This window comes from Eumetopias jubatus, unplaced genomic scaffold (assembly GCF_037043125.1).
Source record: "Eumetopias jubatus isolate StellerSeaLion01/CBP00866 unplaced genomic scaffold, mEumJub1_p1.0 scaffold_10, whole genome shotgun sequence".
NCBI lineage: Eukaryota > Metazoa > Chordata > Mammalia > Carnivora > Otariidae > Eumetopias > Eumetopias jubatus.
In genome coordinates, this window is record NW_028274816.1 from 33,350,181 (window position 1) to 33,368,244 (window position 18,064).

The window sequence follows — 18,064 nt, forward strand, 5'->3', positions numbered from 1 at the left end:
CCGCTCCGGCCACCGCGAGCATGCACCCGACGAGCTAGGAGGAAGCGGAGCCGCGAGGAAGCGCCGAGCGCCGGCCGGCCGCCCGCCCGCCGCCAGCCCGCCGGCCCCTCCCCTGCCGGGCGCCCCCCCCAGCCCCACGCCCCCCCACCTTCCTGGGCGGTGGGGGGGGTGCGGGCCGCCGCTCGGGGGCCCCGCCGCCCCGGCAGCCCGGGACAGCCCCCTTTCCCCGCCCCCGGCCCCCGCCCCGGCCCGGCCGGCCATGGATCTGACCAGCAGCTCGGGCGGCGGCGGCGACCCCCGGCAGATCGAGGAGACCAAGCCGCTGCTGGGGGGCGACGTGCCGGCCCCCGAGGGCACGAAGATGGGCGCCGTGCCCTGCCGCCGGGCCCTTCTGCTGTGCAACGGGATGAGGTACAAACTGCTGCAGGAGGGCGACATCCAGGTCTGTGTCATCCGGCACCCGCGGACCTTTCTCAGCAAGATCCTCACCTCGAAATTCCTGAGGCGCTGGGAGCCGCACCACCTAACGCTGGCCGACAACAGCCTGGCGTCCGCCACGGTGAGTCGCTCTGCGCGGCGGCGGCGCGCCGGCACCCCCGCGCCTCGCCTCGGGGCCGGGAGGCGCCCCCTCTCGCCGCCGCCCCCTGCCCGCCGCTGCACCTGGAGCCCGGGGCCTGCGGGGTGCCGGGTCGGCCCGGGGCCGGGGCAGGGGGCGGCGGGGGGACCCCGGTGCCCCCCTCCCGGCCTGCGCCCCGGGCTGCCTTGTGCCCAGCGGGCGGGCTCGGGGAGACCCCTAGGAATTCTGCATAGGATCCGGGCCACCCCAGCCTGGGCATCTGGGGACCTCCCGGGCCCAGCGCTAGCTAGTGTTTCTTATGGATGGGACCGTGGGATAGACCTGGGCTGGGCCCCGAGGGTGGTGGGGGTTCCCTTTCTGAAAGCCCGCGGCCCTTCTGGATCTGCGCTGGAGGGGAAACCAAAACAACCAAAAAAGAAAGAAAGAAAGAAACCCTAACAACCTCGAAATCCCAAAACCCAAAGAATTTCCAGAAGCCAGTTCCTGTCTGTGCTCTACTGTCTTTTTCCTGCCCAGGCTGATAGGCAAAACTGGGTGCTTCCCTTTCTGAAAAATCTCATTCGCACGTTGGGAGGTTGGAAGGGGAAGGGGACGGGGGAGGGGGCAGGGGTCCTGGACTATCTCCTCCCCACCGAGGGGCGGTCAAGTTCTGGAGTGGAAGCTGGCCCGTGGGGCCCTGGTCTTGCATTGTCTGTTAAGTGTGTGTATACGTGTGTTCTGTGGCTGGTTTTATTTTGTTACTGTTATTGTTTCTAATATATGGCTGGGAGTGGGTCCGCTGGATGAGAGGGAGAGAAGTCACTGATCTGTTTCTGAAATCGAATCTGCAAGGTGGGGAAAGAGCTGTGGTGGGGTCGCAGGGTGTGGGGGTGGCGGGCAGGAGCCTGAGCAGGATGCTTTGTGTTTTTGAAACAAGGACAGTTTCAAGCACCAGCTCTGCTTGGGCCTGAGCCTTGCTGAGGGGATCCCGTCCTCTGTGGAGAGGTGGCAGGTCTTCTCCAGAATGCACACTCCCCCTGGGGTGGCTGGGATCCTGTTTACTAAGCACGGTTGTTGGGGGGGTGGGGGCGGGTGGTGGTGGTGGTGGTGGTGGTGGCAGAATCCAATGCCTGCCCACACCTGTGCCAAGAAAACCCAGCCAGGAAACAGGGTGTCGCTTACATGGCATGTCACAAACGTGTAGCGTGTGTAGACATTTCCCCGGCATCCATGTTCCCTTGGCAGTGTGTCACAGGCTGTGACACATGCTCCAAGGAATGGGGAGGGGGGAAAAGTTAGCAGAAGAAGCCCTACTCCTCGAAACCACTCCCCCCTCCCGAAAGCATTGAAGCACATGAGGACTCTTATTCTGAATTTTGGGTCCGACGTGCTTAGAACACCTATTTTTTTTCTTTCCTGTGGGCAGGTTGGTGCAGTATCTGCAAAGACTTCTTCCTCAGGGAGGATCGCTGGTTGCCGTGAGGCGGTCCGGTCCCAGGTTCAGGCTCATGCATGTTCTTAAACCCATCCGAAGCCACAGGCCTCAGCATTTGGCTTTTCATTTGATGGAGGGAGAGCCTCAGAAAATTCACCAGCACGCAGTGCTTCAGGCTCAGGGAGGAATCAGTGCCCTTAATAGTTCCCTGCCTGGGATCAGGAGCCCCCCAATCTGGCTTCAGAATTTCCCCCTGCTTCAGGGGGGCATTGTTGTTTTTCTACCACCCCTCAAAATGAAGGGGAGTTGGGAGGGGGGAGGAAAGGGTTGAGAGGCACAGTGACCCTCCTTGGGAGAAGCCACGAGCGTGTGCTCTGCTGCTGCTGGCCATGGTCTGGTGGGGAAAGCCAGCTTTGGAGGCTCCGAGGTCCCCCTCCCCCAACTTACTCTGATTGCTCAAGAGGTCTATAGGAGCGAGAGGAAAGGAACAAAGACTGAGGCTGGGCACTGGTTTCTCAAGCAGCCAGAGGCCCCGGCACCACCTTCACCAGCCGAGGTGGGTGGTACCTTGGTAGCTTAGGCTTCTCTGGAGAGGAGCTGTGATTTTCAGGACTGGGGATGAGGGCCATCCATGGAACAAGATTTGTCTCAGCAGAACTCTGCTCTGGTAGGGTTGGAAATGGGGAAGTAGGAACTATGAGCAAGTGTCCGATGGGCTGGCAAATCCCCCTTCCTCCGCCTGTGGCCACTAAGCCCTGTGGGCAGGGGATGTCCTTGAATTTTGCCCTGGTGGGCTCCAGTGGGGTGCAGGGCTCTCTGTGCCAGGGCCTGTGAGTGTGGAGGGGGCTGCTGAGGGCAGTCCTGGCTGTGGCAGTGGCCTCCAGGGCAGAAGTGGGGTTGGAACTGTACCAGGGACCTTGTCCCATCATGAAACACCTGGTTGGTGTCCAGGCCCTGGGGAAGCAAAGCAGGCCCTGAGGGGTTTCTCTGAGGCCTGGGCATTATGTAATCTGTCTGCATTTTATAGTGTGGCCCAAGCATGCTATTGAGAAATATTAGCCCAAATGAAACAAAGGTGAATTTGAGTGTAGTTCACTACAACAAAAGCCCTCTGCAGCCCTGTGGCTTTGCAGAGTCCCCTGGCCCAGCCGCAAGCTGCCGACAGATCAGGTATGTTCCGGATCGGGTCATATCCTTCCATGAAATGTACATCATCCATATATTAAGCTGCCTGCACAGCCCAACTCAGAACCATCTGGTAATTATGTGGTTAATTGTGTAGGCTTCAGGAACAAGACTCAGTGATTGATCTGGATTCAAACCGATAAACAAACCAAATACACTCCTGCCCAAACCGTCTTTGGAGTCTGTCTACACTGATCCGATTAACTGGATCGTTGTCAGAGATAAAGGCTTCCAGGACCACAGCTGCATCAGGCTAGGGTGGAGGAAGCACATGGGGGCTCCCAGCCCGCCTGGTAGACTGCTCCAGCTGGGTACACCCCTCAGGTGGACCTCAGTTGATTCCCCGCTGGGGAGATGGGCTCAGCCCAGGACCCTGGGGGCTGGCAGCCTATCCCCCTGGCCTGGCCGTAAACTTTGCCGTCTGTGGGGTCAGGTTGGAGCTTACCCCTGTGCCAGTCTCCTGGGCCAGTTACTGATTAAATCCTTGCAGAGCCAGCAGTGTGCCTGACTCTGCCTGTGACAGTTTGGGGCCTGATGCACTCTGTGCTCGAGACTTTGGATCCCCAGTGCTCATAACAAAGAAGGAAACACAAAGGCAGCAGTGACCTGGCTGACGTGTGAGGGGTGATTGGGACGCGTCTGCCCCCTCCCCTGAGTACACACGACCACACCTGTGGGCCTGCCCAGACTGTGGCCTAGACGTGGTGCCTCATTCCCCTTTTGCATCCAGACTTCTCATTCCCCCGGCTTCCTTGGGCTTTTCGTGGCTGCCGACTGTAGTGTGGGTTGCAGCCAAGGGCCAGGGGTTCTGCAGAAGCAGCCGGGTCCACACGACCAGAATCCATTTTGCGGTTCTCTTGTGTGGGTTGAATTTGATCACCTGCTAGACATGTTTGTCCGCTGGAAAGAGGGCTTTTGTCTGTGTGCTTTGTTTCTCTGCACTGAAGAAGCACAAATAAGCTGCCTACCTTTTCTTTCACCTTATTTTATTACATGCGGCACGTGGCATCTCCGAATGGTGGGTCGGATCCGAAAACCCGTTTCTTCCCTGACCAAACAGGATAGGGGTTGGTGCACAGGTGACCGCAGCCTTCTCTGTTTTCAAGCCTTAATTCCTCAGTGCCTTGTTTTTAAGTTTTCTCCCCTCTGCTCCTCCAGTTGCAGTGTTTCTGGGCTTTTTATCATGGCAAGGAAAAGAGAAGTCACCTTAATCCTTGTCAGTCTCTTTAATTTGGTGTTCTCTTGGGGGGCAGCAACCTTCTGAACTTGGATTTTATTAACTAAGCACCTGCTGGGTGTCCAGTGCCCAGTGGAGAGCTCAGCCCCATGGTGTGCTTTCTGCCTGAGAATTAAAATCTGTGTCGTCCAGGATAGTGGCGGGTCCCACGGGGACGGGTCTGCGTGTGCGTGCGCATGCGTGTTCGTTTTTTCCACTTTGTCACTTACCCGGCTCTTGTCAGTCCATCCTTCCCGCCTTTGGTTTATTGGATGTCTTCTGCGTCAGTGAGTGAACACAAATAATTTTTTTTCTTTCAGTACCGTTTGTCCTAAGATTTTGGAGTCTGTCAAGTTTGTTTCCTGGGTAACATGTCTGATTGGAGGGGTGGAGGGGCGGGGGGGGGGGCAGAGACAGAAGAGGAGAAAAGAATCTAAATTCTTCATAAACAGCAAACATGTTTTGCCTCTCCCAGGTTGTAATAAATAAATAAATGCATTTTAAGGAGGGAGTAAGTTTGATGCTGCCATTTGCCTAGCATAGTCCGAGGTGCTCTTTCTGGCCATGGGCAGAATCGTGCCAGTCCAGGTGGATGGTGTTTCATGGCATGTGGCTGGGCTTTGCTGCCAAACTGGCGGTGGAGACAGGCGTGTGTTCCTGGCTTGGGCTCCATGGCCTACAAGTGACTTCTGCTTGGCACTTCCCGCTTGTGCACCCGCCGACTCGCCTGGCAGTGGGAGAGGGCATTTCTGGGGTACTGTGTCCGGTGAGGCGTAGGGGTAGCCTGGCAGCTGTGTTGTCCTGAGAACCGAAGCTGTCTCAGGGTTCCTCCCCTGCCAGCCTTGGGGAATCAGGGTGGCCTCTTTTTTCTCCGAGCCAGCCGGGCTGGGCCCACGTGAAGGGCACCCTCTTGGTGTTTTGGTGGAATAGACATTTGAGGTGGTTGAATTATGCCTTCGATTAAAGGATTAGGGGGCAGTGTGATACGGTTTAGGGTGTCCTCACCATGGGGCAGACCTGGCCTGGGCTTTGCTCTCACATGGCGCCTGGTCTGAATTCGGAGGTTCTGATTTCCTGGCTGTGTGTCTTAGCTCATTGCTTTCCCTTGGTGGGCCTTGCTTTTTTTTTTTTCCATCTGGAGAGTGGTATAATCCTACCTACCTCATTTATAGGGTTGCCGTAAGGTTTGGAGATAATTCTGAGTCCTACCTGGTAGGACGGCCAGCACAGGGTGGGAATACGAGCAGGGGCCAGTATTCCAATTCGCGTTTTCTTAATTGCCCCGAGAGAGCTTCTTGAAATTCTGCGCAAGTAGAAAGGACTGTTGCTATTTAAAAGTGGGCAGTCTCCAGAGAAAAGTCTCCTGCGATGAGCAGTGCACTTGGGAAGGTTAGGGGTAGTGAGTAGATCTGCTGTGTTTGCAGGCAGTGAGACTGTTGAAAGCAGTTTAAGAAAGACTCCTCAGGAGCACAGTCTAGTTTCTTTAAAGAAAACATCCCACAAAGCTCTTTTTTTTTTAATTGCAACAATAGTATGCACATCAAATAAACTCAGATAGTACAACAAGGCGTATCGGGAAAAATACACTTTTCATGGCCCCATGGGGCTTCGTTGTCCTGCTTGCGGGCAAGCCCTCTTACCCATTTCTTCCGTATCCTTGCTGCCCATTCTGGGCCGTGACTGGTCATTGGACAGGGTATTCTATAGATGATTCCAGATCTGTGCACACGTGGCGGCATGGTGCTCTGTGGTGGAAGTGCAACGTGATGCTGCTAGACCATCTCCTACTGCTGGACCTTTAGGTTAGACCCAGTCTTTTGCTGTTTGAAACAAGACACTTTCCATCTTTATTCAGTGGAGTTGTTCCTGTTTTGATAATTTGAATGTTTTTTGTTTCTTTGGTGGGTGTTCAAATACTTAGTCCCAGAATGCTTGCAAGGAAGAGCTGACCTTCCCCCGGAGGGGGCTGGGCAGTGTTGCCTGGGGTCCTGGCCGCCTGCAGGCATGCTTCCATCTGGCTTCATGTCACCAGCTGTGGAGCCCCCTCGGAGAGTCCGCCCACCTGGCCCCCCAGGAACCGAACACAGGTGAGCAGGGGACTCTGGGCAGTCACGCTGACCTGTGCCCCGAGGACAAGAGTCTGCGTGGCCCAGGCTGGCTGTTTCCTGCTCCACCTGAGAGCATCGTTTTTGTCCCCAGACTTCCTGCTTCCCCAGGATGGGAGCCAGGCCGCCCAGCCCCGTGGTAGAGAAAGGGAGGAAGTGAGAGTGTCTCTTCCCCACTCCTGGCTCTGGCGACAAAGCACCCAGTGAGTTCATCGGGGCGCCGAGGGAGGCGGTGCACGTTTGAAAGGAAGCTTTGCTGACATCAGCAGCGCCACAACCAAAGGGTGGTGAGGTGTGTGTGTGTGTGTGTGTGCGCGCGCGCGCGCGCGCGCGCGTGCGTGCTGTCCCTGAGTTCTGAGGCAAAGGAGATCTCAGAGGAAGCGTTTCTGATGCAGGAGTTGGTACCCATGTTCAGGAACCATTTCATTATACCTGCCACATGCATGTGTATCAGCGTTGGGCTGTGCAGTGAGGTGGCTGGAGAACAGCCAGACCCAGTGGAGTGGTCAGATAGGTGAACTTGAATCCCTGCCCTGCAACTTCCTAGCTGGTGCGTGACCTTGTGCAGGTCACCTAACAGTCTGTATTTACCTGTAAAATTCAGGTTGTGGGGATTTCCTTTTGGCACTGATGTCCATGAGGTTAAGTGAGGTAAGGCCTGGCAGTTCATTCTCGCATTTATTCAACAGATAAATATCACTGCTCTAGGCACTTTGAAGAAAACAAGACCCTGCTCTCCCCTCCTCCCCCAGCCTGCCTGTTGATGGGGTGGGTGAAGATGATAAACCACTAAGCAGGGAGATATAAAATCTGCCTGGTGGTGACAGGGGTCCTAGAGAAAACAAAGCAGGCAGGTAGGTGGGGCGTTCAGAGCTTGGGGACTGGCAACCTTGCTGCTTTGCACATGGCAGTCAGGGAAGGGGGTGAGAGCGTTCCTGGCAGGGAGACTGGCAAGTGCAAAGGCCCTGAGACTGGATTGTGCTTAGAAATCAACTAGTAAAGTGGCTGGCATTTAGTAATTGCTGTACAATTGTTATTACTCCTGCCTTCTAGGAGCTGTTATCACCTATTGAAAAATATTTATGAACACCAGAATGTGCTAGTTCTTGGGCATACAGGGAGCTCCCTGCCCCATGGAGCTTTCATTCTTGTGCTTCTGGGTGTGTGTGTGTGTGTGTGTGTGTGTGTGTGTGTGTGTGTGTGTTTTATTTAGCCAAGCTTCCTCTCAATAGATAGTGAATAGCTTTGGAGCAGTGCTGTAAGAGACTCTTAAATTACAAAGCCCGGCAAAACTTAAAAACCAGCTGCCTGGGTCCATCCTGAGTTACAAGGGTCCTAGGACTGAGAACACACTAATTGTTGAATTCGCCTCTGGCATTTTGCTGGCGAGGGTGGGGGGTGGTGGGGGAAGTGGTGAGGGGAAGTTTGTTGCTCAGAGACCCTTACAAATGATTCATCAGCAGGGCTGGGATTCACACCCAGAACTCCTGCCTCCCAGCACCTTCCAGTGCCTTCTAGAACCTTCCAGTGCCTTCTGTCTTCCTTTTTCATTGGCCCTCCTGCTTTCAAGCTGCTATCAGAAATGATGCTTCGAGAAAGTATATAAGCAGACTAGGCTGAGTAAACTTACTTTGGACGGAAGCAGAAGAGCTGGATTCTCCAGTCTCTGGGTAGGTGGATGTATAGGACTCAGGCGGGGTGGTGGATGCTTTCCTGGGGCTGGGCTGTTTGGGTCCAGCTCAGGTGGGATCGTCAGGAGAGGGGAGATAACACTGGAACTTGTAGTCCTTTCCTGCGTGTCTTGAGCCAGTCCCAAGCTCTTAAAGGCCTGGAAAGGCTGCAGAGGGGAGTGCACAATCTGGAGAAACCAGGCTGGCCTCCCCGCCCCCCCCCCCCCCCCCCCAGTTTGGCTTACTGTCCAGGCCAGGTGAATGTGATCACCGGCACATGCTAGTGTGAGGCTCAGAGGGGCAATGGAGCCATCCCTGTGGATGGGGCTGGGCGTCAGTCGGGGTAGGGTAACTAACCGCCGTCACAACTAGCCCCCAAATCTGCGTGACTTAACGCAATATGGTTTACTTCTTGCTCTCCTCAGTCTGGTGGGGGATTCTGCCCTACTGGAGCTGGATCCTGTGGGCACCTGGCTCCTTCACGTTGTCTCACTGGCTGCCCCTCTCCTCCCTCCAGGGCCTCACTGAGTGGGAGATGGGAGAGGGAGAGAGCTCCAGGCTGAGCCAGTGGTAGGCCTGGCCACTCACATCTCTAGGATATGACAGCTCCTGAGCACAGGGAAGGTGGGCACTGGAGGAAGGAGGCCGTGGAATCATGAGGACTCCCGCCAGGATTTCTGGGACACCGCAGAGGTCCGGAAGTCTTCAAGGTACTGGCTGCAGAGTTGCCGCTCTGGAATGGATGTTCGAACACCAGGAACTCTTCTAGCTCCTGGGTTTGAGCTTAGTGGCAGTCTTCTCTCTGGTGGAGAATAAAATAGGCTAAGCAAATGTATTGTAAGGAATGGAGCAAGGCATTCATGATTACAGGGACATTTATTGTCTACCTACTGCGTGTGAAGAGGTTGAGTGGAGAGGCAATGGCAGGCCTGCCCCCCACGTGTGGTGTGGGTGTGCGTGTCCATGAGTATGTGCACATCCAACAGTTAAACATGAAATTATTTCAGCCTCTTGCAGGAACATCTTAGCTAAGAATCAGTGGGCTTATCAGTTTAGTGTTTGCCGGTGTTTGGCAGACATTCCTTTGTGAATTTGTCAAGTGAGTTCAGGGAACTGGTGTTGGGAAGTGAATGCCAAGTATTTGTAGAGTAAGTACCAGGCACTAAGTTTGTGAGTCGAGTACTAGATACTGTGTGTGCAGAGGCAGTTTCCCGGGTACTGCGTTTGCCAGGGAGTGCTCCCTGGTACTGTGCTTACAGAGTGAGTGCTCCCGGGGACTGCGCTCACAGTCAGATAGCCTGTCCACTCCCCAAGGCTCACTTACATGGGGGTGCACCACAAACTGGGATGCACTAGAGGGCAAAGCACATTTCCTCAGAGAGGTTTATGCCTCGTCCTGCTGTTTGGAGGGAGGAAGAAGTGGCTGCCAAGGGGCAGCTGGTTTCAGGAAGGACTTTGTAGGAGAGACACATCTAGACGGACAGACCTAGGAGGGAGACCGGTAGAGATGGGGCTGGGGGCCAGGGCTGGGAATGAAGTAAGGAGGGAGAGGCCACAGCCGCTGGGCCACGTTCCGGGTGGTCTGTGCCATTGTCCCTGAGCGGCGGGCACCACAGGAAGGTATAGGGGATAAAGGTGGAGGTGGGATCACTTCCCAGAGTGGGGGCCCCCAGTGGGGGTGACCTGCGTGCCGGATTCACCAGGGCACGGTCAAGCCAAGAGGGCCCTGGTCACAGGGCAGAGAGACGGGAGACCAGCCGCCAGCCCGAAGCCTGGGATCCCCCCAAGGGGAAGCTTCAGGAGTGCAGGGATCTGAGTCACCAGGGCCAGGCGTCTGTCGCAGTAGTAACCATGGTGGCAACCACTTGTGAGCGTTCCTTTTGCCAGGCACTGTGCCAGGTGGTTACATTGGTGGTTCCCCTGTGTTTCTCTGTCCAATTTACAGATGGGGACACTGAGGCCTGGCGTCTCAGCAGACATTTTTGGCTAGATGAACGGGTGGATGAGCAAGTGAAGGAGGGAGCGAATGAGGTTGCTGCAAGTGCCTAGTTGGTGGGTCCCTCCTTGTTGGAAGGGGAGATGGAGGAGCTGTGCTCAGACCTCCACTCTCCACCCCTGTGACCCTGTGTGTCTCCGGCCCTCCATGACAGGCACAGCACACCTACACCGCTCTCCGCTCCAGGGCTACTGAGGCAAACGGACCGTGTGTGCCGCCGACCCATGTGGCACATGGCGTGCGCGCCCAGCCTCAGGGGTGGACACAGGCCCGAGGGTTCCTGGCCTGCTGGTTTGTGTGTGAGGCTGCCTCCAGGCTCAGCTGGCCAGCCTGGAGCTCCTGATGGGCTCCCATCAGAGCCATTTGGTATTTTCTAAGCCCTGGACCTGAAACCTCCCTTGTCAGCTTTAGCTCTCATGGCTCCCCTTCTGGAACCTTCTTTCCTGGAGGCCTGGTGAGAAGGTTCAGCCTGGCCCTGGGGCTCTTGGGAAGGTAGCACCATCAGGCTGAGGCCCAGGACAGGGGTGGCAGTTTGCTTCGGGTCTGCGGTGGCGTCTCTGGGCTGGCGGGCTCTGAGGTGGTAGGGCAGGGCTGCCCTGCTGGAAAGGGGAACAGTGACTTGGCTGAGATCCTTCAGTTGCTCTGGTTGGTTCGTGTATCACGGCCCTGTGACCGAGGCTTGCTTTGGGAATGGGGAAAATGAAAGCACTTGAACTGTGCCAGTGTTCTGGTGGCTGCTAGGCCTGGGCATGCCAGCAGGGTCAGCCTGTGATGTCTGATGGATCAGGACAGTAGTGATCGTTTACTCCAAGGGACGTATTTATGCATTTATGCTCACACCAGCCGCTGGGGTTCCAGTTTATAGATGGAAACTGAGGCCCTGCGAGTTTCACGTTATACATCTGGAACCCATACCACCTGCATCCAGAGCTGAAGACTTTCCCAACGTGCCACGATGCCTCCTTGCTGGGCAGTGGGGACTCAGCACGAGGAAGGCCTCGATAACAGCAGCCAGTACTTACTCGGTGCTTATGCTCCGAGCCCTTTGTGTACGTGAGCTCATTTAAACTTCGTGATGCCCCTGTGATGCTGTTAATTCCCCCATTTGACAGATGAGCAAACTGAGGCCCCGAGAGATGAGATCACTGCTTACCCATCCAGTAATGGTTGGAGCTGGGATTTGAACCCAGGCCATCTGGCTCCAGAGGGTAACCACATGTGTTCTGTGAGCAGGGCTGAAGAGCAGAGAGGGTCAGAAAGACCCACAGGGGCCAGGCTGGCTCAATGCTGAGAGGGGGGCCTTACAGAAGTGGGGTGGAGGTGTGTGTGGACAGAGCAGAGTGTTTCGCCCTGGGGGGGGGTGGTGCAGCCATCTCCTGCAGGCCTGTCTTTGGGAGAGCCGTGGTGGACCCTGGCTTCTCACCTGCCCCGGATCAATCTTGGGATAGTGGACCCAGCCCCGTGGAGCCTCACTTCCCTTGCCTGAGATGGCCTGGCCTTGAGGAGCTGCCCGTCAGGCTGTGATGACCTGACTACGGCGAGCCTGCAGTTCAGGGTCCACTGGGGGCGCACGCCCGGCCCTGCCCACCGTCCGGTTCGACTACCCCACACCTCGGAGCTCTGGCACAGCCCCTCTTCCCTCTGCCTCGGTGGAGGCCACCAGCCCCTGAGTCTTCCCTGACCCCCCAGTGGCTGTGGGGGCTCCCTTTCCCTCAGGGTGCATTGCGCCCCTTCCCCAGCTGGATGCCAGTTGCCTCTTTGCTTTTTAGTCCTCTCTACTGGCTGTTCCCTTCTGCACTTGCAGAATAAACAAAAATCATCACACAGGGATGATAAGCTTATCAAGTAAAGAAGCAAAAATTTCTCCCACAATCCCAGCCTCCCAAAAGTCATGCATATGGACATTTGGGGGTGAAGCCCTCTGTGCTCTTCCTAGATGAGTACGTAGGACACCCACAGGATCCTTTGCACAGCAAGCAGGGATTAGGTCTTATTTCTAAACGCTAAACCATTAGTACATTATCTCAAAGTGCTTCAGTTTTGTCCCTACTGACACTGGGGCCCGAATTATTCTTTGTGGTGGGGGTCGTCCTGGGCATGGTAGGATGTAGAACATCTCTGGCCTCCGCCCACTAGAAGCTCCCCACAGTTGTAGTGGGCCCCCAATGCCTGAAGACATTGGCCCATGTGCCCTGGGGGCACCATTCCCGGTTGAGCCCCCAGGGAGCTCATCTAATACCCCACCTACCCTGCGTGGCCCCATTTGTCCGAGGGGTCCCTGGCTGTGGGCTGGCCTCTGGCGGAGCCGGAGCCCATGCCCCTACCCCAGTCACCTTGCTTCTTCAGAACCTGGCATGGAGGTGGTAAGGAGGCACTTTGGGGGGGCTGCTGGAGCCCAGATGCCCGTGTCTGGCCTGGCACGGGGCCAAGTGGCGGGGCTCTCCGGCAAGGCCCCTGGAAGGAAATCCTGCTGGCCAGAGCATTAGCAGGCTCCCCACACCTTTGATCCCTGGATCAGCATTCCTGCCGTGTCTGCCTTGATGACTCAGGACTTCAGAGATCTGGGGTGTTGAAAGGAGAATTGCATCATGCCAATGAAATAAAGAAAAATTAGCATTACAAAGTTTTGGTGTGAGGAAAATGAAGCAACCTTTGTGAAGTAAAGTGTTTTCTGGGGGGGAAGGGTTGTGGAGAGGAGAGGGAGTCCGCAGGTGGGTCGGCTACCTGGCGAGGAGGCTCTTCTAAGAAGGCCTTCATCTGCTTGACTAAAGCTCCCCGCCCCGCCCTCCAAGGCCATGTGTTGGGTCCCTCTGCCTTTTGGAGTTCGTTGAACCACACCACCAGGAAAGATATAAAAAAGGATGCTTCTGGAGTATGTGTGGGTCCTGCCGGCAGGTGCGCTGCAGGAGTGAGGGGCTTAGGTTAGAGAGTGTTACAAAGAGCAGAGGTCTGGGGGTTCTTCTGATGCCCCAGTGGTAAGCAGGGCCCCCTCTGGGCCAGGAGAGCTGAGCCCTGGCTGGATCTTGGCCCCTATCCAGCCCCAGCACGCCCTTGCCAGCGTTCAGGGCAGCCTTGCTTGAAGGGGTCTGTGTTGAGGATTGGGGGACACACACCCTGCCCTCACTATGAAACCCGTGGTGGAGATGGAGATGCTAAAGACCCCGCCTCCCCAGGTCAGTCCTTCCGGAAGAGGGGCCCTCACTGTCATCGGGTGACGTGGTTACGAGTGCTGGCCAGTGTTGCTGGATTCACACACTTGACGCTGGGCCACGTGACCAGGGGTGTGATGCGGTTCTGTTTCCACATCTGTAAGTTGGGGATGATAGTGGCCAAGCTCCCAAGCTGTCCTAAGGGTGAAGGAGATAGTACCTGGGGGGGCTTAGAAGGGTGCCAGCGAGTAAGGGCTCAGTAAATGCGCCCGTTTTATCCTGGCTGCTCCTTCCCCCTGCCTGCATTCCTGCTTCCTCCTCAACTGTCAACTTCTCGAAGGCAGCGTCCTTTTAATCCAGGGACACCTGATGTCAGTGCAGGCCTTTGGCTGAATGTAGTTGCTCTCGAGGGCATCTGGGGGCCCCAGCATCACAGGCTGTGAAGGGACAGACAAGCATCTCAAGTTTTCTTGGAAACCCTGTCCCTGGCTGGTGTCCTTGGAACTGTCCAGGGGAACCTCGGGGTTGCCCCTGACCCTCTCCTGTGACCTCAGGCACCACAACCTGGAATGCACCCTCAGCCCTGGCCCCAGTACCGGCCACCATGTCCCTGACTCAAGTGAGATAGAAACCCGAAGCTGGGAGGATTGAGATATTATTGGTGGTTTTCACCTTAGCTTTCAGCAGCAGTGCTTGGGAAATAAGATTTTGATCTTGGAAAATATGATTTAAAAACAGAATTGAAAGTTGCTTTTGTTTTCTCAACGATATTGCCCCTGACACATGCACAGGGCCCGCAGAGTGGCGTCTGGTGCGAGCGTGCCGGTGGGAGCCACTCACGGCCTTTCCGGGAGGCGCACCTCTATGTCCGACACCCCCCCTCGCCCGCCTTCACAGCACCCCCTTTCTTTTGTGGTAGCCCGCTGTGTCATCTTGGTCTTACTCACACTGTCAGTGATGACCCTGCTGCCGGGGGAAGGGCTGCTTCCTCGGAGCCCTGCTGCGTCCACCTTTGAATGAGGAGCATTAACTGTGTACACGCTGGCCTCGTGGAGCTTGAGTCTGGTTGTTCTACCCCAACGCTCCCATCCCAGAGGGGGAGGAGGTTCCTGTCCTTGCTTTTGGTTGAGGACTGGGAACTCTGGGTCCCCGTGGGCCTTCCCGAGGAGCCTTCTAAGAGGTGGCTCCTGGTACCCGGGTGATCCCAGGATAACACTCTATTCCAATTCGTTTTTCTCTGTGCCCAAGACCTGGTTTGTCCACTGGGGACCCTGGAGGAGATGGAGGCCATTGGCTCCTTAATTTAAGGTTGCTGTGGGTGGGCAGGGCCCCTCAATCACAGCTCTTACCCTGTCACCACCCCCCCACTCAGGCCTAGGGGTGGGAACACCTGTGGTAGAAATGGGGTGGCCACCTGTCCTGGCTTGCCTGGGACTGCCCCGGGAAACTTGTGCCTGCACTCAAGTCCTGTGTCCCGAGAAACCCTGCAGGCCGGGCGGAACCGGACAGTTGGTCACCCTGGGGAGAACAGCCATCTCTCGTGCCTTCCCTGTGCTCTGCCACACCTTGGTATGTTGTCCTTTTGTTACAGTTTCTCCAAATTACACCATTTTGTGTCTGCCATCTGTTTCTTCCCAGGGCCCCGGCCGATGCACCAGGAGCTTCAGGAGGATGTAGTTTTCAGAGCTTTTCCCTTTTAGAACTCGAAGTAACCAAATGGGCCATACTCTAAACATGGGAAAATGAAATTAATCTCTTGGACAGAGACTCTCTTCTGAAAATAAGGCCGCCTTCACAGAATGGTGATGATGATCCCAGTGACCCTTTATCTGCCCAGTTAACTACGGGCCTGTTGTTGTGTTAACTTTGATGCGCCCTTGTGTTGAGGCATTATGACAACCCTTTGAGGACTCTCCGGGGTCAGGAAACTGAGGCTGAGTGAGGTGAAGGCGTTTGCCCAAGCCTCAGGCCGGGTGAGAGGTCAGGCCAGGGCGTGAAGCCCAGTGGAGCAGTCTGCGAGTTTGGTCTGCCTACTGACTGGTGAGGTGTTTTACACCCCAGGCCAAACCAGACAAAAGCCACACTTGGGCTGCTTCTGGCTTGGATGGAGTGTCTTACTGGGTGTGCAGGCAGCAGATCTGATGTTTTCCACTTCCTCCCATGTGGCAGGGCTGTGTGCACAAAGCACGCAGAACTGGCTGGTCGGCCGTTTTGGCTTTGCTGAATTCAGCCATGGACAGTGTTGGAAAATGTTAGTCTGTTCTTTCCTTTTCCATCCCCCCCCTCCTTTAAATTTTTATAATTAGAATCAGAGGCAGAGAGAACCTGCAGGCCATCTACTTCTGGGATGGCGAATATATGACACACGTGCTGGAACTCCTAATTCCCTCACCCCTGGTAGACATTGCTAATCAATCCTGGCATAATCCACCCTTGCTAGGGAGCCCCGAGACAGCCACTACTAATCAACTGCAGTTGGCCTGCAGCCACTGTGCCGATTAGGAACCTGAGACCCAGGGACATTGAATGACCCTCCCGGGAGCCACCAGGATTACAGTGATGACTCTCTGTTGAGAGATGACTTTGGGTCAAAAGTCTGACATCTAAACGAGGTATGGTGTAGGGGGAAGGACCTGGGTTTTGCACAGCATTGCATGGATCTGGGTCTAAATCCCAGTTCTGCCTTTTTCTGGTTGTAACTTCAAGTAAGTCACATGACTTCTTGGAGCCTGGTCTGTGAAACTGGAAATTATAATCCCTGCATCCCAATGTTGTGAGAAATAAATGGCTTGGAGTGTTTCTTCAGCATCCCGCAGATACCCTGATTGAAGACCTAGTGTGTTCCGGGCACTGCTGTAGGCCTGTCGTGTGGTCATGCGCTGTGTGGACAACGCTCCACCCTGGGGAGCTCAGCTGCCTCATAAAGATGAGGCCTGACTCAAGTAATGCTGGTTTTCTTCCTCTTTCCTTTCTGGAGGCCTATAAAATCGTATTGTTATTATTAATTTTTAAAGATTCCTCTGTCACGTCCACTTAAATTTTGGTCTGTTTGTGCTCTGCATGACTCGCTTTGGGAAGTGATTTATTTTTTTCTTTCATTCTTGGTCTCGTTTCCATTCTCACATTGGAGTGGACGGTCAGTAGGTCTCTTTGTCAGTTACGGGCAATCAAAATGACAGAATCTTCCCGACTGAATGAATGTGCCAGGACACCGGGTCTCGGACGTTTTGAGCAACATACTCCTTTTGAACATTTGATGAAAGCCACGGACCCTTTTGCTGGCGAAATGATAAGATAACAGGCTCATGGGATTTAGCATCTGTAATACAGACATTCTTGGGGATTCCTTCTGGACCCCCCAGACTATAAACCAGTCCTGGGGGTCTGTGACACTTCCCTAGCAGGAAATGGAACTTTGCACAGAAATAAACATGTAAATGATGAAGAAAAAGTTTTATTAAGTATGAAAGATCAAGATTTTTATTCGGAGTTCTGCTCCTTTGGCTGGGGAAGTGGATTTGTCCACACAGCATTTTCTATGCTTGTAGAGCTGTGTTTAGTCTTCTTGGTTATGGTGAAATATTTTTTTTCTTTTATCCTAGTCTGGAGTTTCAAGGTTGGTACTTCTTGCCCCTAAAATGTTTATTTTCAGATTTAGAACAGTGCTTCGCTCTTTGATAAAGCAGAGCGCATCACCGAAGCCATGCTGTGGTCCACATGGGGTGACTCTGCCGGCACTGCACATGTGGCCCAGTGCTCAGCCCCTCTCAGTACACAGAGTGACCTTGGGCCGCCTCACCTCTCTGACCTGTGAAGCTAGGGGACAGAGTGGTTGCCAACCCCCGGTGGTCAAGGATTAAAGAATAGTAAGCACAAAAAAAAATAGGCCCGGAGAGTGTCCCAGTAGGCCATGGTGGATTTTGTGTTTGATTGCCTCGAACTTGAGTCAGAAGTGTGGATCCACTGTGCTGTGAATGGCTGGTGTTTTTATTGAGTGAGTTACGCAGGCTGCCTGGCAAACTGAGCTGAAGCCAGCTGCATCCCTTTGTGAGGTGCGGGATGCACGCGGCTCTAGGAGGACGGCACGGAGGCCAACTAGCAGCATTGGTCTTCCTTGGTGGGTAACCTCGGAAAAGATCCCAATAAACGAGTTCCCTCATTGTCTTCGACTCTTCCAACATGAGCCGGGCACCCATCTTGAGCCCATTCTGGAGTGAAACATGATTTGAGTGACTGGAGAGAGAGAGATGGTTCCATGGGGCCATTTCAGATGTAGACATGGAATTCTGGGCTGATTTCTTTGCCACTGAATTTTGCATTTGCATGTTCTTAAGCCAAGAAAAGGAGTTGAACTTTCCCTTTTGTTTGCTTCATTACTCCCACCACATTTGGCAGTTTGGTGGGATGCGGTTGTGTTTTTTTATGACTCTCAAATTCTTTTTTAAAAGTGTGCTGTGTGCATGGAGGCCTCTCCCTTCCCTGAACATTCTGCAGAGAGATCCGAGCCAACTCTCTGTCCAGCTGGGTACAGTTTGCCATGCGCTAGGCTGGGCAAAACAATGGAATCTACCATTTCTCGAGCACCTACTATGTGCCGGGCGCTTGTGCGTCTGTCTCATCCTTACAGCCATCGCCTCGGGTGGGTCGTGTCCATGTTCCAGGACTGGGGACAGCCCCTGGCCTCCAGGGTCACACAGCTGTAGGTCTCAGAGCATCGATTCACACCCAGGTCAGGCTGACCTGAGCCCTCGT

The 18,064-nt window shown here is 54.9% G+C and overlaps 1 protein-coding gene across 1 annotated transcript in view; it reads left to right on the forward strand.

Annotated features, from left to right (window-relative positions):
- The first annotated feature begins 217 nt into the window (after positions 1 to 217).
- The window catches only part of CMIP (c-Maf inducing protein), a 227,869-nt gene continuing 210,022 nt past the window's right edge, over positions 218 to 18,064 (forward strand). Inside the window, exon 1 of the mRNA XM_028092692.2 lies at positions 218 to 559. Within this exon, the coding sequence (XP_027948493.1) occupies positions 260 to 559 (300 nt within the window). The 5' untranslated portion in view covers positions 218 to 259. The remainder of the gene's footprint in view (positions 560 to 18,064) is intronic.